At 42.3% G+C, this 23687-nt stretch overlaps 1 protein-coding gene across 5 annotated transcripts in view; it reads right to left on the bottom strand.

The window, feature by feature from the left end:
• ALDH18A1 (aldehyde dehydrogenase 18 family member A1) overlaps window positions 1-23687 on the bottom strand; it is a 31404-nt gene that overhangs the window by 6313 nt on the left and 1404 nt on the right. Inside the window, exons 1-15 of one of the 5 annotated variants that reach the window (XM_061636358.1) lie at window positions 20903-20983; window positions 12025-12138; window positions 10205-10428; window positions 9152-9301; window positions 8961-9065; window positions 8369-8527; window positions 7925-8015; window positions 7091-7215; window positions 6475-6619; window positions 6044-6117; window positions 4901-5000; window positions 3827-4047; window positions 2183-2320; window positions 1279-1474; window positions 713-834 (exon numbers count right to left, since the gene is read on the bottom strand). In XM_061636358.1, coding sequence (XP_061492342.1) covers window positions 713-834; window positions 1279-1474; window positions 2183-2320; window positions 3827-4047; window positions 4901-5000; window positions 6044-6117; window positions 6475-6619; window positions 7091-7215; window positions 7925-8015; window positions 8369-8527; window positions 8961-9065; window positions 9152-9301; window positions 10205-10428; window positions 12025-12109 — 1935 coding nt within the window. In that variant the 5' untranslated portion in view covers window positions 12110-12138; window positions 20903-20983. Of the gene's footprint in view, window positions 1-712; window positions 835-1278; window positions 1475-2182; window positions 2321-3826; window positions 4048-4900; window positions 5001-6043; window positions 6118-6474; window positions 6620-7090; window positions 7216-7924; window positions 8016-8368; window positions 8528-8960; window positions 9066-9151; window positions 9302-10204; window positions 10429-12024; window positions 12139-13126; window positions 13149-20902; window positions 20984-23687 lie in introns of those variants that run through there. The other 4 variants (XM_061636359.1, XM_061636357.1, XM_061636360.1 and 1 more) reach the window with 4 other exon arrangements.

Here is a 23687-nt window from a genome sequence, read left to right as displayed (position 1 = left end):
GAGCTAGGCAGGCCAAGAGTCTGAGTCAGCATAAGACAGCTTCAAGGTTTCTTCCTTTTGTAGAAAATTCTCTCCCTCCCTCCCCGCCCTTCCTCTCACACTGTTAAGACAAATGTGCTTAATCAGCTTTTCTAGCACTTTCCTCACAGTTGCCTATTGGAGCAGTTCTGTCTGAATCTCATTCAGTGCTGCTGTTCAAAGCCCTCAGGCTTCAAGCTGATGGAGAAGGTGCATTCACAATCCAGCCCCAAGTCCTCCTTCAAGAACACCAAACATAGCAAGTAATCACCCACTTTCTCTAAGCTCTCCCCATTCCTACTGCAAGCAGGAAGACTAGTAAGCAAAAGACTCCCAACTCAAAGAAGCTTGGACTCAGATAACCTCAACCAGAGCCTGCTTTCCAATGATTTGTCTCCAGTCTAGGCAGGGAGGGTAGTGCAGGTGCCTTGCAGAACCCCAACACTTAGGGTGCATTTTTAGAAAAGCTGACTCCAAACGGAATGTATTCTCAGGACAAGCCCCACAATATTATCAAAATAATACTACAGTATTAATGTATAAAGGAATCTTTATCCTGCAGTGATTGAATGCATTTGGAAATTCCTCAAGGTTTGCATCTGCAGCATTCCTCTTTAGTTAATACTTCCCTGAACAGACATTTCTGCCATCCAACCTCTCTCACATTTAATGTACACCAGCCACCTTCACTCACCTGTTCCACTCGCAACATGTCAATGATCTGGTCAAAGACAGGGGTTCTCAGTAAGTCTCGGTGTATTAACAGTGTTTCCAGTGCATTGCAGGCTGCAGGATATTCACATTTTGAATCTCTCACTGGATGAAAAAAAACTATTGGTTACACATAGCTGCATGTTACAAAGATGCTGCAGAACCAGTGTGGTCAGATTTCAGGCATGCAGGATCCACCTTCAGTTTTTTACTAGAATCCCAAGATCCACCAACCAGAGCCAGGTGCAAAATAGTGGCCTGGAGGGTGAAGCCAGATAGAAGTAGAAATATACATCTGAATTACTAAAAATCAGAGTTTCTAAAAGCCTTTTTGTTTTTGCTACTGTTAAAAGAATTGGGAGTCAGAAACTTTTGCCGATTTACTGCAATTATTATGCCAGGATCTACCAGTAGATCCTGATCCACCTTCAGTCCACCCCTGCTATAGAGCACCTGAAATAAATAAGTTAATGAGGAGTATGTTGACCATTTATTCACACCCATCCCATCTCCATCACCTCTTTAGGAAAAAAAATCCTTTCTTCTTACCTATTCTGGTGACCTTCTCAACACTGGCCTCCAAGTCCACATACACATGACAAATCCCTTCACTGTGGCCCATTACTGGGATTCCTTTAGCAGCTTTCTGGATATCCCGAACCAACTGAGATGAACCACGGGGGATGATCAAATCTATCAGCTTGTCTAAACGGCAAAGGTCTTCCACCTCCTCCCTGGTATTCACCTGTAAAGGCCAAGCCAGGAGAGTTACAAAGTTTGCCCTTACAAATAAATAAGGTACATGAATAAAAGCAGGGGATGGAAGAGTGAACACAGTATTGAACAAAACAGAGAACACATGCAAAACACTAGGGGAGTGGCTCAGTTGTTTGGGTACAATAAAGGGTGTGCATACAACTGAGAATAAGTAACTTGTGAAACCATCTGGACACATAGCAACAAACGCCAGAACAGCATAGGAACATTCAAAGGGGCAAGTGACTGAATGGATCATAATCTCAGATTATGGACATCTCCAGGATTCCTGCACAGTCTCAAATTGCTACCTGCGATTGTGTGAACCCAAAGATCAAGATTTGCTTTGGGTGCTCAGCACAAAGAAGTATGTACGAATTTGAAGGTAGCCTAAGCAAGATTTAAACCTCCCAACACTTTTCAGTTGAATACATCTTCCTCAAATTGCAGTGAATAGTAATGCTCTTTTCATGCCAGAAAAAAACTGGTGAAATTCTTTCTACCAAGGGTTCTCTTTCAGACATCATTACTTCTTGCCCCAAGAAACAATTTTTTAAAAGTCAGAATTCACAGAGCTTTTAATTTTTTATTCAGTTAACATATCAGCTTTTGACACCAGTTTGAAGATGCCCTCCCTGTTTGTGTTTTTTTCACCGTGATGCTGCCATCTCCCTACTTTTTGCCCCTTGGCACTCACCAGCTGCACTGCATCCTTCACTCCATGGATGGAAAGGGCTTCTTGAGTCAGATGGTGAAGGATTTGATTGCTATGCAATGCCTCTTTCCCTCCTTTAAGCAATAAGCCATTTCCACTGGCAATAGCCAAAGCAGATACCTACCAGAAAGAGGGAGGTGGGGTGGGAGGGAGACCAGCATTAGGGAACACATTTACAACTACAGCAGCACTTACAATCTATGAGAATTTATTTTCAGAGTGTTGTGTAACCATTTTGATTTAATAACAATTTGAACTGATTTTTTAAAATATATTTACAGTGCATACACCACAAGTAACCAACGTGGTACCCTGCAGATGTTGTTGAACTTTAATAACCATCAGCCACAGCCCCCACGGGCCAATTCTCAGGGATGATGGGAGCTATAGTCCAACAATATCTGGAGGGCATAATGCTGGCTGACTCCTGCCTTGTATAATTTATTTTGAATCTTCATTTACCTTATCCTTTTCTCCCTCTTCTCACCCCCCTCCCTTTAACACCATATAACACTGAATGGCTCATTCCAATCAAGCTCAGATCTGTCTCAGAAACTAAAGATATATATTATTACACGCAAGTGTCATGACAGCTTCAGGCAAAAACTATTTTAAACGTATGGAAGAGGTAGACACAGCTATTCTCAAATAACTAGTAAATAATGACTGAAGAACTGAACAGATGTCACCTTTTAAACTAATAACAATAACTAACACACTATATGGGTGAAGTGTAAACGCTGAGACAACAACCAACCAAGAAATCTTTTGTCTTCCTTTTCTGTCATAAACTCTGGCTGCTGTCTAAATGGCCTAGGGCAGCCTTCCCAACCTCATGCCCTTCAGATGTTTTGGACTCCAACTCCCATCAGCCTCAGATGGTATGGCCAGTGGTCAGGGACGATGGGAGCTGCAGTCCAACCATGATATGGAGGGCATAAGGTTTGGGAAGGCTGGCTTAGGGCATTACAAAAACCAGCTAAAAAGAGTGGCACAAGACTGTATTTCGCTATGGCACTTATGAAGGAGCAAAGCACTTGAAAAAGGCTTGCCATCTCACATAAGTGTCTAGGTTCAAAAAGTGTTTGAATCCACAAACTACTGTTCTACTGCTGAAGCTAATCAGGCCAGGTTCTATAAGCTGCCTGGATGGAAGACTTGATCATAAGCTGTTTTGAGCATTTTAGAGGGGGGGGGAAGACTTCACTTTGCCATCTTTCAATATGTGTGTCCATTTAGCCTTCCTTGGTCACAATACTGTATGTTTTTGTATTAAAGCTGGGTTTTCGAAGGTGTCAAACTGCTGGTAGATATGTAATATACCTGGGTGGGAAGCCAAGGAACATCTATAACTTGACTGAAATTCAGATACACATAGCTCCAGAGGCTACTCAGGTTGCAAAACTTTATAAACTGACCTAATGGAGGACAGCATACCAAATAATGTACAAACTATCAAGCTTCCTACAAAATACACACCAACAGATATAAACCTGTATTGCCAACACTTTCAGTACTGCTCATTTCCCTTCCCAGGGGAGCAAGGGGAAAAGCCCACAATGAGAGAGCTTTCCAGCCCACAGCAAGTTATATTTACTTTGTTTTCCCTGTGACTTTGTCACCTACCTGGGGGAGACAGTCAGGCCGGGATTCAAAAATTACTAATAGGACCCCAATAGGTACAGTCACTTGCTCCAGTTCCAAATCCTTTGCTATTCGTGTTCTTCGAAGGATACGGCCAACGCTATCTTGCGACGACGCTGCAATCTGTCGTAGCCCAATGGCCAAACTATTCAGCTTGGAGGTTGACAGACTGAGCCTTTTCAACAAAGGCAGGGCCAGCCTCCCTGAAATGGAAGCAGAAGCCAGTATGTCAGGCTACATATGTATATATGAAGCAGCCATCCTCACCATCAAAGCTAAACAGTTCAAGTGATGCATTTAAGGCAAAGCACCTGGTGTTTAAAACATGGCCTCACAAGATCAAAATAAACAAAAGGAAAGAACATTTGTGCCCCCACCTTTCTCAGCTAAGGAACTTGTGCTTAATTTGTGTGGCCAACACAGATTTGTACAAAAAGAGATGAACATTACAGTTCATGAATGTAGAACGAAGTCACAGCGTTGACGCTTCCATCTGAACGCAGCAGATGGAAATGGTCACATTTGAAACCTTATTAATACAAAGGTGACAATGTTCAGAAATGATCACCAGACAAAGCACTTATCACATGACCTTTTGCTGCACTCTATGATTTGGCTGTTTTATCCAACCTCATGAATGACTTTATGTAGATAAAAATCCCCCTGGGTTTACAACTACGGACAAGCTTGGTACATTCTAGTTGTAAATTTTATCCTGAAATAAGAAAAGCATTTATTATCTTGTTGCAAGAACTTCATTTTTTTTCACCTAGTTTCATTAGACTAGACTGAATGCAACAACAGATTTTGGCTAGCTAGATTTTTTTCTGTTTGGCTAGCAGGAACAACAAAGATGCTTAGCTGAAATAACCACAGAGTCCCAAGTGTTATTTGGCCAAGGTTTCAGGATTTCTTCATTCAGTTTTTGTAGTCTGCTGAAGTAATAAATGGCAGCCTCAGACATATCCAGCATCATCCTTTGGCCTGAGGAGAAATTGTTCTTACCACATGCGCAATATTAATGAGCATATTTTTAAGCTTCTTTACCTACATTACCTTTATTCTCAGCTTCTTCCAAATCTTTTTTGTTAGCCTGAAGAATCTCTTCTCGCTGGTCTGTCAGAAGGTCAGCAAGATGATAGATGATCTCAGCTCTCTGTAGTAAGATATAGAGGAAACCAATATCAGGCAATTAAGTGTGACAAGCTATTTTGTCACCATATTGACATAAGAGACATTGTTAGCTCTTCCAATCCATAGCCCAATCTCTCACTGCATTGCCAAACCATTTGTTTATCTCCAAGACTGCTCATCTAGTCTTCAGTCATGCTGCTAGATGGGTATCCTAACTTGTTAAGTTTGCAACTCAGTTTTCTCTCCTAGGGGTACCTGCCCTACAAAACCTCTCTTTACTCCTCATCCTAATTGCGGTAGAAGTTGTCACATGGTCGAAGAGGCCTATCTTCAGAGTTCAAGGCCTAGATTCTGCTGCTTGAACCATGGTCCAGCTCGGCCTTCCTGATGTTTTGTACCACAACTCCCATAATCTCTGACCAAAGGCCACACTTGCTGGGGCTGATAGGAGTTAGGAGTCCAAAATATCGGCAGGATGCTACTTTGGAGAAGATTAGTCTAGGCTACTGAAATTCCTCCAAACATGCTGCATGCATAAGACATGCACAACTGGCAACCTGATAAGCCAGAGTCCATCAGCCACATATTGTGGCCCATAAGGAGCCAGACAATCACCCTATTTTGCAGTCCAGGGCAGGCAGTAAAAACTGGAGGTTTACTGAGCTGCTGGTAGACAGTGGAATGCATTCAGTTCAGTTGGGCTTAAAAAAATGTGCAGGCCTGGCCTATAATATATAGAATGTTCAATGCTAATGTTATTTGGAATGAAAAAAGTTAATCTGTTTCATAACTGTGCTAAATTGTATGCTTGCAGAAGTGAAACTGAATGTACTTTATCAGTCTTAAGAGTAATATATAAATAAAGCATGGTTTTGAAAACTACTAGTGCAGATTTCCAAAAAGTGTCATTTCCACCTATTATATGGGGGAATTCATACCTCTTAACATGCCTGCAAGTTTTTCATATTTGTATGGGGCTACTGATGCTCTTGTGCATTTACTACAAATGCACTGTGTGTGATTTCAGAGCTCTAACATGCATTACGTAACTGAATGTGCTGGTACCTGTTCAGGCTGTAGCGCTGCCAAACTCCTGCCTCCTGTTCGAGCCATTTCAGCCTGCTGTTCCACTGTTGGGCCTTTAAAAAAAAACAGAGGAAGAAGGCCACTACACACTCAATGGAGAATATTTAAAAGAGTTTATCTTCCCTTAACCCTCTCTTGATTCTGAACATGAATTAACATCCCAGTCCACAGAAAGGATGTGCACATTCCAGAAGCAACCATTTTTTTCTCATGCAGGACAACCCATAACAAAGAGCACTTAACCATTTCTCTCTCATACTTGAAGTCCACAAATAGTTTTCACCTTCACAGTTTTTGTGGCTTTTATTCTGCATCCAAAGTAAGCAACTGCCTGTAGCCTCCCAAAGACTCCAAACCATGACTGCCGTTCTTTCATCCCCACAAGTTACAGGCTGACAATTTCAACCTACCCGCAGGCTTCACCTCTGAAAAGAACGTGCCAACTTTTTTCCCTTCTACAATGTCGGTGATGACATGGCCAGAGATTTTGGGATGCGTTCCATTGGCAATCACTACTGATGTACCTCCCTGGAGAGCCCACAGGGCAGCTTTCACCTACAAAAGCAAAACAGTATTTTCAAAATGCAAATGTTCAAACAAATGAGCATCATTGTTTGCCATAATTTCTGGCAGGAGCCAAGGGCTCATTAAGGATCAACACTTTTCTGCAAGGCATAAAGAACAGAGAGCCATTTCCCATTAGCCAGGAACGGGGAACCTGTTGTCCTCCAGATGTTGTTGAGACTCCAACTCCCATCAGCCACAGCTAGCATGAGCAATGGTCAGGGATGATGGGAGTTTTCCTCCAGATGTTGCTGGGCCACAATAGGTTTCCCATCGCTGCTGTAAACAACTTATACTTTTTGTCATAGACAGAGCATGCAATACAACAAAAAAGTGCATTTTTCTAGGAAATTAACATATTTATTACAAAGGGGTCAACAGAGGTCTCAGAGGTTTGCCGTTTCAAAGTACCATCTTATTTCTCCCCGAGAGAACAACAAAACAGAGAGAAGCTTGACCAACCTTGGCCTCCATGCCTCCCATCCCCACCCGTGATTTGTTTCCAAATGTCACAGACTGCTGGTCTCCAGGATAAAATATGTCAATGAGCTTTGCATCATCTGATCCTGGGGGACTATCAAAGAGTCCTGAAATGGAATGATGGAAATGAGATAGTAGCATACGACTTCATCATTATGGCTATACACACACACATTTGTAAAATAAATCTTTGACCTCTACTGTTCAGATGAAAAGGAACAGTGCGATAGTTGAAGTCTTTGTATCATAGGGATTGCACAATTAGTATCAAGTCAATACTGTAGCCAGTTCCACAAGCTATCACACAAAGGAACAGCCAGAGTCAGAATTTAAAAGCAGGAGGAAGACCATGAGGCCTCTTGAGTGATGCTTCCCTTTCCTTTCAAGGTCATGTGATTTTGGGAGATCTGAATCCATTCCAAAGCTCTGAGAAAACCTCTTCAGTCCTAGGTAAGTAACAAATATTCAACACCTCTGTTTCTAACCTGCATGAATAAGGCAATAGTTATTCCCCCTCCTGTTCAGGAGTGCTTTGAGAATATTGCCCAGTGCTCTGGCCCTCCACAATGAGCAGCACAGATAATTCCCTAAATCAGGGGTAGCCAACACGGTTCCCTCCAGATGCTCTTGGCCTATAACTCCCATCAGCCATAGCTGGCATGGCAAGTGGTCTGCAATGATGGGAACTGTAGTCCAACAACATCTGGAGGGCATCACATTGACTACCCTTGCCCTATATTGTCTCCCCCTGAACCAGATGCAAAGCACTTGTAGTGGCATTGACAATTTAGTCAGATAATAGAACAACTCTCATACCCTCAACATCCGAGAGAACAATCAGCAGATCGGTTTTCATTTCCACAGCCAGGCGTGCTGCTAAACTGTCATTGTCCTTCACGCTAATTACCTGGAACACACATGCAAAAGTCAGCAACACCAGCCAAGTGAGTTACCCTATGCCCAAGCAATTCCTAGAAAAGCAATGGTGCTGTGCGCTATTTGTATTTGCTGGTGAGGAGTCATACTATCAGCATTAAGTCAACAGCCAGCCTTGCAAGCAACACCAAAATCCAATCTAATGCACTACATGCAAAAGCAGCAAGACAAGCCCCACTGGATTCCACACACCATTGTGCCCTACCAGTCACCTTGGAGAATCCAGAGCGTTAGGATGTTAGCATGCGCTACAGCCTGGACTTAGCATGTTAGCAGGTCCACGAGTCAACATGCAACACCCACCCACTGCAATGCACTACCCACGTTTACCCCCTGAAGATCACTGTTTGGCTCTGGGGGAGGAACCACAGCATCATTGGTGTTGATGATGGGGACGATGTTCATCCGCAACAGTTCATGCAATGTCCCATTTAAATTGCGACGCTTCTGTTCATCATGGAAATCCAAGTTGGTGACTAAAATCTGGAAAGAAGAGAAGAACTGCTCTGACATAAACTATCCACTATCAGTTTCAGCACGAACAAGGCCACCAAGGATGCCAGTTAGGAACTGAGACAGGCGACAGTTTCTAAATTCTTACAGCAAGGAAATAAAGCAAAGCAAGAGGAGAATGTACAATCCATTTCAGAAGCAAAACCTGTGCAAGCCTGTTGTGAAATTTGAGATGCAACAATCGTTGCCTTGTTGGGATGGAGGAAAGCAGATGTATTAGATTGGAAAAAGCAAAATGAGGGATGAAGATAAGGGGTTGGCAGATACTGGACTGGGGGAGCCCTAGTGTTGGAAAGAATTGAACTTCCTGGCAAACAGCGTGAAAGACAGCCTATTTCAAGAGTCAAGAGACAGCCAGCATGGTACCTCATAGCCTCTGAGGAACACAAGCAAAGTTCCTTACCTGGGCTGCACAGATACTATACTGGGTGAACATGGCCTCGTACAGAGCCATCAGCCCACTCTGACCAGCAGCTGCACAGGCTCGAGCCTCCAGCACGGGAATGGCCTGCACAGATTAAACAGCAAGTCAGCCAGTGATGGTGGTTTCTGTCAAACTGCTGAAGAACACCAGCAACTCTCCCACTTACTCACCATGTCCTTAAGCTGGTTCTGCCCTGAGTGGAGAGCCTGCCTCACACTCTGAGAGAGCAAGATCTCGTGGCGGAGCCGCTGCTTCCCAAAGGCCACAGCCCCGCTGGTGACTATCATCATCTCCCGGCCCTGGTTTTGCAGCATGGACACCTACGGGCACAAGAGAAACAACCTTTTGTACATTTTAAGACAACGCTGCCTTGCTCCAGTTTTCAGAGACTATTGCAGCCATTCTGTAAGAAAACATTTCTCCAAAGTAGTAAGAATATCAGCTTTCCTGTTTTTTTAGATAAAGGCACCCAATGTTGTGTAGCACACAGGGTAACTGGGAGGGGAAAGGCCAACTCGGTACATCAGAGACAATCCTTACACTTTGGAACAGGTTGGGAAATAAATAGCGCCAGCCCTCCTCCCTATATCACTGAAGGTCTATCATCAGTTTCATGTCTATGGCACTCCTGCCTTAAGATCATTGTAGTAACACTACAGTGGAAGACATCTGAGGGACATTGACACTTTGTTCATCAAACAAAGGTTATTTATTCCCATTTTGCTCCATCCCCACTTTCTGGTATCTCACAATGATGACAGTCACCGGGCAAATTCCAAGATACCATCAGTCTTGTGGGAGCCGCAGAAGAACGCCTTTTAACATGGCTAATATTTTCATATTAACCAAATATATGTTAATATCAAACCAAATTCCTGCTCCTCTGCACACCACCGTCCCTTAAGTTTATGTACTGCCCTAAATTATTATTTATATATTTAAATAAGTTTCCAATCCACCCTTCATCAGCTGATCTCAGGGTGGAGCACACAATGTATTCAAATGTCCCAGTTAAAGCAGTGAAAATAAAACTAATACTGAGCAACAGAGCAGGGAACCCCCACCTTTAAAACACAGTGTGGGCATCATAGTGCTAGCACTAAAAATGACTAACTAAAAGCCAATACCCGACAAATGCCTGAGGACGTTCCAGCAGAACATGCCTGGTAGGGTTTGGTGAGGGCAAGTGGCCAACTGCCCACAAAGCCTCCTAGCCTGGTTACCTGCTCAACGATAGATGCCAGTCGCCCCAGGGCCAAGCCGCATTCATCCCCTCGAGTCACAACAGCACTCCCTAGCTTAACCACAATCCTCTTGGCATGCTTCAGCTCGCTGCGGTGAGCAAATGACTTGCCATGGGTTCGGCTGAGGGGTACTGTGATAAAAGGTATGTTACTCCAGCCTCGAGCAGACTTATTTCTCAACACCAGGTTAGGAGCCAGTAAGCCTGTGGATGAAACACGACAGAGGCATCAGAGGCACATATCTAACCAAAAATCCCCTCTCCAGGTCTCAGGTCTGGAGTGGGTGCAAGTCTGAACATATCCCCTGCCTCTAGCAAGTGCCCAGCTTCTAAGTGACTGGAAAAACATTTGCCCAAGTAACATCTGGGCATGAAGTCAGTTTATTCGCAGAGGAAAATAAATACTCCAAGTACCACATTATCAACACACCAGAATATTCTGCGGTGAAGCTCTGGATTTTTTTGGTAAAGTATCAACTTAAATGTAAGAAGGCCAAGAGGCAATCTGGAAAGAGCATGACCCATTGAAGAGTCAATAGATATCAAAGGATATAGGCCATCTCGTCCCTAGCCACATCTCTGCAAGTTGTGGTTTCTACTAGTGTTAAAAGCACATATAATTTCCTCTAAAATCCTGCATCTCACATGCCTTATTTTTATCAGCTGTATTCTTGTTTTGCCTTATTTTTTTAACTGTTTCTTAAAAACCTTTTTTTTAATGTTATGACTATCAATGTTGTGTTTTGGTATGTTTTAATACTGTGTTGTTAGCCAGCTTGGGCATTTTCTTTTAAAATAGAAAAGTGGAATACACCTTTGATAAATTTGATAAATAAAATGAACAAACCCTTCACACGTCTAGCAGCTTTAATTGGCAGCAAACAAGCATGGCCTATATCATTACCTAGAGGCAAGGCCCTCATTTTCCCTCATTCACATTCTTCATTTAGATCCTCACTTGTGTTTATGTAACATGAGACTCGATACTGACAAGGCAAATAATGGAGTGGAACTAAACTTTGTGGGGAAACAGCTTGACATGTTCTGGCTTCATAGAAGTGATGTCCTTTAATTTCCCCCCTCATGGACCACTTGGAAATGACTGGTGGCCTTGGCAGACCCCTGGATGATTTTTCTGCCTGTTTTGTAGCAACTGTAATGTGCTGGATGCTGCATGGTTTTTAATTGTATTTTTGTTGCTTCTTTTATTTCTTAGATGGTATTTTATAGTACTACAATTTGCATTCCATAGAATTCAAACTGTAATACAATAAAATGCAACATAAGAAATAAAAGAAGCATATTTCATTTTACTTTCAATCTTCATATTGGAATGATAAAAATTTTCACGTGTGGACTGTATCTGAATATTGATTTTATGTTAAAGATACGTAAAATCACAAAATTTAATAAAAAGTATATATGTAAAAAAAGAAATAAAAGAAGCAATAAAAATACAACTACAAATCAATATGAACATTTCATATGGGCGTGCTACGGACCACCTGGTGGTCCATGGATCACAGTTTGGGAATGTTTGCTTTAGGCTGAAAATCAGCCAAGACGGAGGGGTTACAGAAGTTGGGAGCAGTATTTCTGCACTGCTTCAACAGGACAGTAGAGGGCAGAGTAACACATGTCACTACCAAGGGCATGCTGCTCCCATCTTGATCAGCAGTCATCAGCAATCCAATAATAGGAAGCAGGACGTTTAGGTCTGGAATCCTGCCCAAGCGTTAACTGCTGAACATTTCCCAATTTTGCAGTATCAAGAGAAGGACCTCTCCCTCTGATACGTACAAGGGTGAGAGCCAGCCACGTTGGTCTGCCGCCAGAATTGTCCGGAAGAACCCAGGGAAGGGAGAAGAGCAGCTCGGCACAGCATTGTGAGCAGCTTGGTGGAACCAACAACACCTGCAAGAGAAGAAGAAAGCCTCCATGAATCTTTATGGATCCTCGCCATGGCAAGTCACATGGCAAACCTACAGGAAGCTGAAGTGCAATATAGAAACATCGGAAGCTGCCTGACATTGAGTCAGATCATGGTCCATCTAGCTCACTATTGTCTACACTGGCTGGCAGGGGCTCTCCAGGGTTTCAGGGAGGGGACACTCCCAGCCCTACCTGGAGATGCCAGGGATTGAACCTGGGACCTTCTGCATGCAAGACAGATGCTCTACCATTGAGCTACAGCCCTTCCCCCAAAAAGTGTCCCCCATCACTCCCACCAATGATTTCCCCCTCAATGTTTCAATGGGAAGTTTGAAAATTCAGAAGAATGGTGAAAATTCCAGAATAATGGGAAATCCTTCTTAAAATAATGTGAAAAATAATATTGTTGCAGCCAGTGACACTATTGCAAAAACTCCTAGATTTAAGATTCAAAGATAGTGACATGAGCGATGCTAGTAGTATTACTGAAATTACTAAACCAGCAACACTCGTTAGGTCTTTATGCTGGAAAGGCATTTTCAAAGTGGCAGAGCACAGAGCATCTTCAGGTATTTGAAGCCTGCCAAATGTATTTCCCCTGCAACTTAACGAATGGCAAACACTCTGTGCATACAATACAGCCTCTAACTCCTCACTTCCTCCACATCAAGTCTGAAAACACATATACACACATGTAATCACGGAACAGACTAACATGAGGAGGTGAGAAGCTTCTTTTCACTCATGCAAACCTTTCATTTTCTGAAGGCCGTGACACTCAAAGTGAAAGAAGCTATGGATTTTTCAGTTGCTGATAGAGAAATAAACCTGAAATGCTATCAGTTTCAGGATATGTTTACAAAGATGGAGCAGGATCAAAATAAAAAATAATATGGGTTCAGGATAGCCAATTTTCTTTAGAGTCACTATGATATTTGTTCCAAGTTCAGCCAAGCTCCATGTAACTTACTCCCAATTAAGTGTACACAAGACGGCAATCTGACAGCGATGATCCAAATTTATTGCTATTCTTTGCTTTGGGAATTTTCTTAGCCTTTTCTCTAGAAATATTTTTTCCGGCTTCTGCATGATAGTAGAGGTATGAAGGCCTTGGCACTAAGACCAGATAATAAATCTTTGTTTATTATAATGCTGATGGTTTCATATTTTATTTTCCTATTTTTCCAGTTGGCAAAAATTAGGATATACTTAATGTTAACGTGGAACAATTTGCAGCTTTATCTCTAACAATGGATGTATTTGTAATTATTGTTTGAATAAAACTAATACATTTAAACTTCTAAATTTCATAAATATAGCACAAACTGTACCATTTTGTATGCTACATTACACACGATCCATTTCATGTTCTTAAAATAGGCAAGTTCTAATTTGTTCTCAAAACAAGTAGGTTCTAATTTGGTGAGAAAGTAATGGCATATGTTACAATTTTCTTCTAAACTGCATCTCAACAGGAAAAATGTGAAAACCCTGGTTCCCTTCCAGCACAACTATCCCTGACTCCAACATTCAGTCAGAAAACGTGCCTCTCTAACAGCGATTATCTTCCAGAGATATCCAGCTGGTACTGTGGATTCATACCTATGCATCACAGTAGCTCAGTACAATGGGTTGTATTCACAGTAGTGCTAAGTCAATCGTTTTGTCAGTGCATGAATTTCTCCTTGTGCATCGTATCCATCTCCCTTCTCCTCTGCCCACATGCCCCCTAAATCTGTGATGGGGTTTTCCCCAACCCTCCAGGGCAGATTTGGAGATAGCAGCAGCAGCAGAGTTGGTGCCAGGCATGACCGGGCCCTTGGGCACCAGCCTATCCCAGGCCACAGCGCCGTAGCCCAACATCCCCCCTGATACAGTAAGCATGGAGCTAATAACACTCCACCTACCTCTTGCATCATGTGAATGACGTGCATGCATAGCACACATGCCTGCCTGCCATCAACCAAGATATTGGCAGGGGCATCAGCCCCTTAGGGAAGCCCACCACCACCATCTTGGGTGATGGCAGGCATGCACACACAGCATGCACAACATAGGTAGGTGGGGCGTGCATGCAGGCTTATTAAAGTCCACGCTGTCTGGACTGGGGGGGGTGCGTGATCTGCAGCATGGTCGGGTTGCAGGACCCAATGCTGCTGCAAATCATCAAATAGGAGCGCCACCGTCCCACCCTAAGGAGGGGCCCTTCAGGAGCACCTCTGGGCTGCAGGGGTCCTCGGCCAGGGCCCAACCTGGTGGCCCTCTGGCACCAGCCCTAATCATGGGGTGCACATGGGGAGAGGAGGAATCTATTGTGCTAGTGCTAACTCTTGCACTAGTGCAAAAAATAAGCTGAATAACGCTCAACCCTTCCTAAGACCATTGCTGCTCCAATCACACTGCAAAAAAGGGCAGTAAGAAGGGTGGCATGCACAAGGCTTGCATTCCCCTCTCATTTTGACAACAGCAATATTGAAATGAGGATTTCTGCAGCATTTCTCACTTAAACAGCATCTCAGATACAAAGAACCTGCAAAGCACCACAGTAGTACTAAAACGAGGGAAGCATCACACAATGACTCAGTGATGTGGCAAGTCCCAGTTTTTGTCTTCAGCTGCCTAGCACTGGATTACTAATGTGAATCCAAAGAAGTCCAACACACACACAGTCCTGGGACTGGACCCTAGAAGCATCTTCTATCAAGTACTGATCCAGGTGCAGCAAATCCCAATGTCTAGTGCCTAGCCCTGCCCTTCATGAAGAAAAACTGGGCAATGGGAGGGAAACTTTAGACAGAAGTAGCAGCAGAAGTGTCAGGAGACAAGAGAGTTAATTCCTCCCAACCTAAGCAAATTATGACTCCTCAGCAGCCACCAATCCTGGAGCAACTGCCTGAATGAGCCACATCAGCTCCAACAGAAAGACTGCGTTGGTGGTAGCTGATGCAACCTGACTCCCAGATGTCAAGGCATCCCCTCCGCATACCCTACAGCGCAGCGGCTGATGTAAAAGCTCCACGTTGCAGCACAAAATCCAACTTTAAGAGCTGAAGTGTCAACATATATGCTGTAGAAAAGCAGGCTCCAGTGCAGACCAGATCTGATAGCTAGCATTCACGCCCTCTCTCTTCACCGTTGAATGGAGCTGTAGAGTGTGTGTGCGTGTGTGTGCGTGTGCGCCCTACGTGTCTCCTCTCTCCTACTCTAGCATGGATACACCTGTACTGTACCAATGATGAAGACTGCATGCACATTTCAAATGTGAATTTCCCCTTTACAAATATGTAAACAGGTCTCTGCTTCCATGCATTTTAAAAGAGAACACCCATGCAAATTTCATAACCAATCTTGTCATAAGTATCCCAAAGCTGATTTGGTCATACCACATGCCTTAGTATTGACATATACAATCCTAATCCCAGAAGCAACAAAGCATGACCTGAATGGAGATGTTCTTTGAGATGGGGATTATCCAGGAAGGGAGGGAAAGCAGCTCAGAGAAAGTGCTGCTATAGACACTCTAGTAATCCACACTGAGGGCTGTGCCAGACATAGTTATGGGTCAATCTTATACACATCTATTCAAAATCTAAACCCTATTATGTTCAATGGGACTTGCTGCATAGGATTGTAGCCTTATCCTCACAAATCTTAAAAAGCATACCAGTTTTAAGTCAAGTTTGGGTGTAAAACTGACCATCTAATCCAGCCTTGCAAAAGTGAAGCTGACATAGGTTTCAAGATTTATGTGGATACATGGCCCAGTCTCCTCCACCTTTCCCTTCAAAGGCATCTTCCAACTCTTTGCAAATGCTTACGCTGGCAAATGCTTCTGCCTTACTTCCATTTTCTCAAGACACACTATTTTGCTACTCATGTATTACATAATCCCAAAACATAGGGCTACCTGGCACCATGCTATCTTTCAGTACCCTAATGTACCTCAGCAATAACTAGGATTACAAGCACCTCCAGACATGAAGAGTGAACAGGAGGCATAAGTGCCTTGCATGTCTGTCAAGCAGCAGGACCATCAGATCTAAGGAACAACTTTTGTATTATTCCCGCCCAAGAGATAGGATCTGACCCATGTTTTTCTGTTGGCAACTGAAGTAGCAAGGAGCATGAATTGAATCATACTATGCAGAAGAAATATCATCGTTGGGAAAAGCATGTGTCTCAATTATTCATAGAGATGCGGCTGGAGACAGGGTGAACCACATCTGTTGACTCTCTACAGATTCTGATCCCAGTATTCTCCCCGTTATGTTCATGCACTGAGAAGAAAATCACCCAGAATTTGTCCTCAGAACTTTGGCCTATGTTATGAGGCACATGGTTTCACCTGGTAGCTGAAGCTTCCAGTCAGGTTTTGATATTGCCATGCACAGCCAGAAGGAGGAACAGGGAAATCAGACAAAAAAAGCAGTGAATGGTTGCTATGGGAAATGCAACACACACAGCACCAAGACTGCAGGCTGCAGCTCATAGATGACCCCTCATGGATATAATCTCAGCACAGGAAGTGAGTGTTCTGCAATGGCCAAAGTGCAGCACAGATGTCTTTGCTGCCATGATTACCAGGATCAGGCAGCTAATGCATGTAATGACTGTTGAATCCATGTAGCTGAAAGCAGGATTAATAATCATGCTACACTTTGTATATTTCAGAACATATTTTTTTCCTTCAGGGAGATCAAATTGTAATGTGTGAACCTGCCCTCAGGGTGATAAAATTAAGCAGATTAGAAAGACGACAAATAGGATCTGTAACAAAATATATCCTCACCTTCTAACGTATAGGTATTCATGTTACCTGTGAAGTCTACTGCTGATTTTTAAGTGTTTACAGTTTTAACTGTGATTTAAGATGGTTTAATGTATGACTAATAAAGCCAGTGGGGTGTAGTGGTTTGAGTATTTGATTAGGACCTGGAAGACCAGGGTTCACCAAGAGTTCCTTAGAGGAAAGGTGGGATATAAGTGTAATAAATAAATAAAATTATAAGCCACCCTGGACTCCAAAGGTAGGAGGACAGGGTATAAGAAAAATGAATATATGAAAAATGAATAAAAATATAGTAACTGGAGTGCGCCTGTTCTAACCAGCAATACCATCCTCCATTCTATTCCCCACACATTTTCTATCTTTCAACTAATGCTCAACATTTTGTGACTACTGAACATGCTCAGCCATAACTGGCCTTTTGGGAGGAGGTGGGTTGCTCCTTAGGTTTTTTAAAAAGTTTTTTTGGACTTCTGCAAACCTCAGGGTTCATCCAAGTGTGCTAACATCTCCCTCTTGTTTTTCAGTAAATGCATTCACACATGGGGCTTACTGTGTCAGGTTTGTGAATTAAAATGGTAGCGGTTCTGTCCTGATTTCTAAATTTCTTTCACACTGCAGTACCTGTTATGTTAAGGAACTGTGGCTTTTTGGGCTGATATACCAGAGTCTTGCACAACTGTCTTTCACATTGCTGCAACAAACATCTTGTTTTTGTCCCTCACCTGTTATACACATGCACACTATAGCTCCCCCATAATTCACTGAGACACATATATTCTGGGCATAAAATCCTCTTCTATTTATAAAAAGTCAAACGGTAGAAAAATCACCAAAACAGCAAAAATAATATGAACTCATTTAAACTCTTTCGAGCCTTCACAGTTTGTATCTTTTTCTGCAGCTGTGACAGCTGAGAAATTAGCTTTTTAAAAAGTGAGTTATTCCAGTACCACAATGAACACGAGAACAAAGATGGTTTCAGATGTGATGGTGCTGTGGAATCAACAGGAAACACAACAGCCCCACACTTCCACTTCCTCTGTGACACTGTCATGTCTGAAATTCTGCATTCACATCTCTGTCAGGCAGAGAAATGCACACTCTCCTCAGGTAAACACATAAGAGTGACTTTAAAGAGATTAAGTTCACCTTATTCTTTGCCCTTTCCCTAGGCACCCCTTTGGTTACCATGTGGCTGAATTTTTATGGATGAGACAAGACATTATTATAAGAAGAATGCTGAAGTCAAGAATCTGGGTGTGGAAAGAATTTCTCTGTATCCGGCCATGGTACAGCAAGGAATGAAGTAGGATAAGAAAGGACTGGAGACTGGATTATGGGATAGCACCAGGCCCTTCAGTAAAGCCCAAGGGAGGAAGGGGCAGGGGCACCTGTTTCTTAGCTAGAGCTCTAGAAGGTTCCTGGCGAGTGCTGTCTGTACATGGAACTAGAGTACAAAGAACAGGGGCTGGCAAGTGGGGAATGTTCTTCCTTGAATGAGTCTTCAGCCTTGTGCCCTCCAGTTTTAAACTACAACTCCCATCTGCCTCAGACACCACTGGGGCTGAGTAGAGTTGTAGTCCAAAACATCAGGTTGGGGCAGGCTGATCTAAGGATACATCTATGCAACAAGAGTGGGAAGAGTAAGAAAAAGCTATCTTGTACTGATCTTTCCCACCTGTAGTGAAATTAGCCCCAAAGGGGTCAGATCAATATTCAACTATGGACTGAAGGCTGGTTTCTGATTATTCAATAGGATATAATTAGATATAAATCTGATCACCTAGGGCTCCACTTCCAAGGAAAATTCACGACAGGAGAATGACAAGAAAAGGTCACCGTGTGGTGACTTTTTTCTAGTAGTAAGTGATTCTGTAAGTTTACCCTAATACCCAAAATCAGCTTGAGGAATTTGAGAAAACATTTTGTGCATCCTTTTTTTCTTTCCCACCTTTCATTCTCTTCCTCTTTGTTAATGTATTCACTTCTCAGCCAGCTAATAATATGCACCAATTTTAAGAACACAATTAAAAAATTTTGCACATATTACAGAAGTAAATAGTGGAACCCACTGTCACAGGGTATGGCAACTGTCACTAGTATAACAAGGTTGCCTTAAAAAAAGAAGCTAGGTATCAGAGCATGATGTTTCATTCACAACCTGAAGCAAGTCATGTGTGACTTCAAAAAGTTCATTAAAATCTTATTCATATAAGACTGGCATTAGTCAGAGACAGGATTCTGGACCAGATTCTCTACAAGTGTGAACCAACCTTGTTTGGTTGCAGTACTTTTCCTGCTTTCATTTCCAGCCACTCAGCAGCATTCTAGCAGAAGTGTACCCATTTTTAAATTAGGGGTAGGGAATCTTCTAAGTCAAGGGTCACAATCTCTCAAGGGGAAGTTATTTGGAAACCACACACCACTAGTGGGCAGGGCTAAAGCCAAAAGAGGACACAGCCAGTTCCAAACATGGGTGGGGCCAAAGCCTGATATGGTTTTTGACCATCAACGCCTTCTCCCAGGACAGAAGTTATTCCAGGTAATGGAAGAACCAAAAAGCACTCTTGGCACTATAGGGTAGAATTGACGACCAAACATCTAATGGAGTGGCAAGCAAAAGACATACTTCAGTGGCATGAAGTTGTTTCAGAGCAACATCTGTCCAGAATAGCATACTCAAAAGCAAAGTGCCAGCTAATATAGCCCTCTTCACAGTTATCTTTGTTTCCTCTAGTAATACTACAGGTCTTTTTGTATCGGGCACTTCATTATAAGTGTAGCTATGTCTGCAGCTTGAGAAACAACTTCGTGTGAAGTCACAGAGCATGACCTAAGAACAGACAGTTTGTGTTAGAAAAGCATACTTGCTTCAGCCTGAAAGTCCTGCAACACTTGTTACTTTATGCATAGCAACACAATGGCTGTGTTCCGATATAATAATAAACTATGGTTTATCTTTACAGCAGGAAGCCTAGACAAGCGCTCAAACCTGTGTGCTTCCACACACCCCTATCCTCCTCTGACATGGCCACAAGAAGAAGCTTTTGTTTCCATTTTTACTATCCACAGTTTAGCCTTATGTCTGAACCACTGTGGTTAATTTTAACCATGGTTTACTAAAACTAGCCAACTTCAAATTTTGGTTTCTGAAGTTATCTTGTTTAAATAAACCAAAGTTAAAACTAATCATGGTATAAGATTTGGACACGATGCTAAACTGTGGTTAATCTACAATGGAAGCAAAACCTTCTCATCTCCCCCTTCCACCCACACTGAAGGAGAGGGGAGGGTGGGTACACAGTGCTCATCTACACATTCTCATAATGATAAACCACAGTTTATCATTTTGTCTGAGCACAACTAATATAAAATCTTAAATATATTTATCATCTACTCAGTTACTTGAGTAATCATATACTGTTTTCCTACAACTCTTTTACATGCCCAAGTACCACTGTGTAGCATTTCATACAATGTCACAATACTGCTATAATTTGGTCAAATTACAGCATTACAGTTACACTGAAACTGACTATGTTGCTTTTAAAAAATAATTTTTGTACCAACACATTCCCTCTTATCCCCAGCCTGCTCCATCCCAAGTTCCAGTCTTCATAGCCGTGCCTTTAAAAAATACAAATTTTATGTGAGGAGAGTGAAATACAGCTTTCATAATATAGTTTCTTAAACCAAACTAACAAGACATAAAAAGTTAATGTTCATAGACTAATAAGAATATTTATTAGAATGCTTTGTTATCTCCAGGGATGTTTCCTGCTCAAATACATACAAAATACACATGGTTGTATACTATCTACATCGCTTTGCTACTATATATTCAAGTTACATTGTGTGAAAAACCACGTGGTGGTCTCCAGGTATATACATCCATTAGCGAAAAGTGTTGAATAAAAATAAGAGGGGAAAATAATCTCATATCATGTCAAGACTCACCTGTTTGGCTCTGGTTCGACTTAATTTTACTCTTTAGTCCCAGAAGCTTCCCTTGGGAAAATTCTCATTTAGAACATAACAAGCTACAGCAAATCCAGCTTGTCTAGTCTGGTCTGTCAATTTGCAGTGGCTCAACCAAGCCCAACATTTCACAAGAAAACTACTGCTTCCCCCTCCCCTCTCCTAATTATATAAAGATCCAGTCAAGCAGCATGAGAAAGGGGAAAATTCCAGTTCAAAGGCTGGAGTTAACAAGGGCGCCAAAATCAGCCCTAATATCTGCCTATGGAAAAACTGGTTAGGAAAGACTTGGTTTAAACAATTCCAGTGTTACAGGGCAGCAGTTCCTACCCACAGAATTCTTTCTGTTCACCATCCATTTGGTGCTTCCAACTGGAAATTAAACCCTTTTAAGTGCTCTCTGCTCCATCATTCAACCACCACCATTATTAACAACTGCGTGCAACAGGAAAAACACATTAGACATGATGTGGTTAAATTCCCCTCTTCCAAAAGTTCAGACACGCTTAATTTTATTGGGTTTATTGTTTCGATGTATCTTATATGCTAAACAAAATGTAGGACTAAAATCCTGATCCAAACACATGCATTTTTGATTTTATTCTTTTTTCCTGGTAAAGATAGCCAGACATTATTAGTTTATTTTAAACTACCACTAACCCTAGCAATTAACCCTGTTTTTCATGCTCAAGGACCCTATTTTTGGAAGTGTCCAAGCAATTATAATCTTAAATTGAGGAGCCTGCCAACTTAAGAACATAAGAACGTAAGAAGAGCCCTGCTGGATGAGGCCAAAGGCTCATTTAGTTCAGCATCCTGTTCTCATAGTGGCCAAGCAGACACTTATGGGAAGCCCAATAGGCTCTTCTTATCCATGAAAGCTTATACTACAGTAAAGTCAGCCTTGCAGTTAACAGTGGGCCTGGTAGTCACAGGTTACCAGGAATTCCATGCAAGTGAGTAAACAGGCTGGCAGATGAGTGACAGATTACTTCTCTCCTCCTCTCCAGTCACAAAGGAAGGAAAATCTCTTCCTTCATGACCAGCAAGAAAATACAGTGGGCTAGAAGAGAAGGGACGGAGTGCTCCATCCTTTCCTTGGCAGCACACTTAACAGAATTCAATTTTTTTTACTAGCCTAACAGGAGGGGGTCCAACCAGCATGGAAATGCAGGCTAACAATTTTTGGCAAGCTAGTCACTTTTGTGGGCTTTTTTACGAGGCTCACAGATCTGTTCATCTTTAAAAGTACCACAAGACTTCGTTTTGCTGCAATACACTAACATGGCTAGCCCCCTAGAAGAATCTACACAAGAATCCCTACCCAGTTTTACAATTTCTACTGAGCCTTTAGTCCTGTATCCTATAAAAAGAGGCTCAAGTTGAACACAAGACCTCAGAAAAGGATGAGAGGTTTTATTTTGCTAAATGGCCTACATTCCTGCGCTTTCAAGGTGTCATACAAGACTCTTCGTACATATAGTGAACTTTCCACATACAGCAGGGCTTTAAGCGTACATTACCTGTTTAGCAGAGCACCTACCCTGAACTCCCAACTAGGCAGAACCTATTCCAGTCGATGTCCTAAATTCAATACCTTGATTCATACAATCTGCAAATATACAGCTTTTCCTTTCTAGCAGTCGGGGGGGGGGGAAGAGAGAGGATTTTTTTCTCATACCCATTGTTACATAATGACCTCTTGCCCCCCATAATCCAAAAGGCAACATGATCTATAAAGAGGGAGACATAGGAGTCCAGAGTGGTATAGAGGAAAAGGTTATAGAGACAGATCTGTGTATACAAGCTTTAGAGAGATCTTACTAACCAGCAGCTGAGCACAGTTTGTGCAACTCATCAAAAGTCAAAGAACAGAGAAAGAACAATGAATAATCTTAAAAGCAATCCTACCCGGAGACTAACAAAGAAAGTCTGGCTGGTTTTAAAAAATAAATGGAAAGCAACAGGCTCAAGCAACATCAGAACTTCAGAAAAAGGTGAAGGAAACGTTACCCTTTAAAATATTCCTTTATTAGGCAAGAACTCAGCCTCATCCAAAGGTAGGAGTGACAGGATGCAGGTGTAACAACTGCACCCTCATTTATAAACACAAGAAGAGGGCACAGGGTTAACACAAGTATTTATGGCAACACAGATTAATAAACATTTTGTCTCCAGAAAGAGACTTTGCCCTTCACTTTATAGTAATTTTGAAGTCTCCTCTCACACAGGAACTTATCTCAACTTTCCAAAAACTCAGTATAAGCTTTATCAAGCCGGACAGTTGCAATAAAAACAAGGATTATGATGATATACAACTCTTGCAGAAGCTATGTTGTGTTTGCCTTTTCTTCTTTAAGATTACTGTTATCTTGCACAAGCATTTATTTCTTAAAATGAAAACACTGCATGTCTGAAGCACTACCAGGAATCTGGCAACCTTTAGTACAATTCCCTTGTAGACATATTCAAACTGATTATACAAGGACTGTGTAATGACACCTCAACCAAGGTGGGAGCAGCTTCAAAGGCTTGGAGTGATGGAGGGGGAGGGCATTATTTATATGTGGGCAAACTTCATAGTCCCAAGGAGCCCAGTTGCCCTCCAGCTGGCAGTTGCGGACAAGGAAGGGACTGGCTTCTGCAGCTGTGGCAAGCTGAGCAGGCCCTCGCCAGCTGAAGAGGACTAGCCTCAGAGGGAGGCAATGGTAAAATGGAAATTGACTACCTTCAAGTCGATCCCAACTTATGGCTACCCTATGAA

This window comes from Rhineura floridana, chromosome 7, assembly GCF_030035675.1.
Source record: "Rhineura floridana isolate rRhiFlo1 chromosome 7, rRhiFlo1.hap2, whole genome shotgun sequence".
NCBI classification, from domain to species: Eukaryota; Metazoa; Chordata; class Lepidosauria; order Squamata; family Rhineuridae; genus Rhineura; species Rhineura floridana.
Note: the sequence above shows the minus strand (reverse complement) of the source record. Positions and strands in the feature narration are given on the sequence as shown.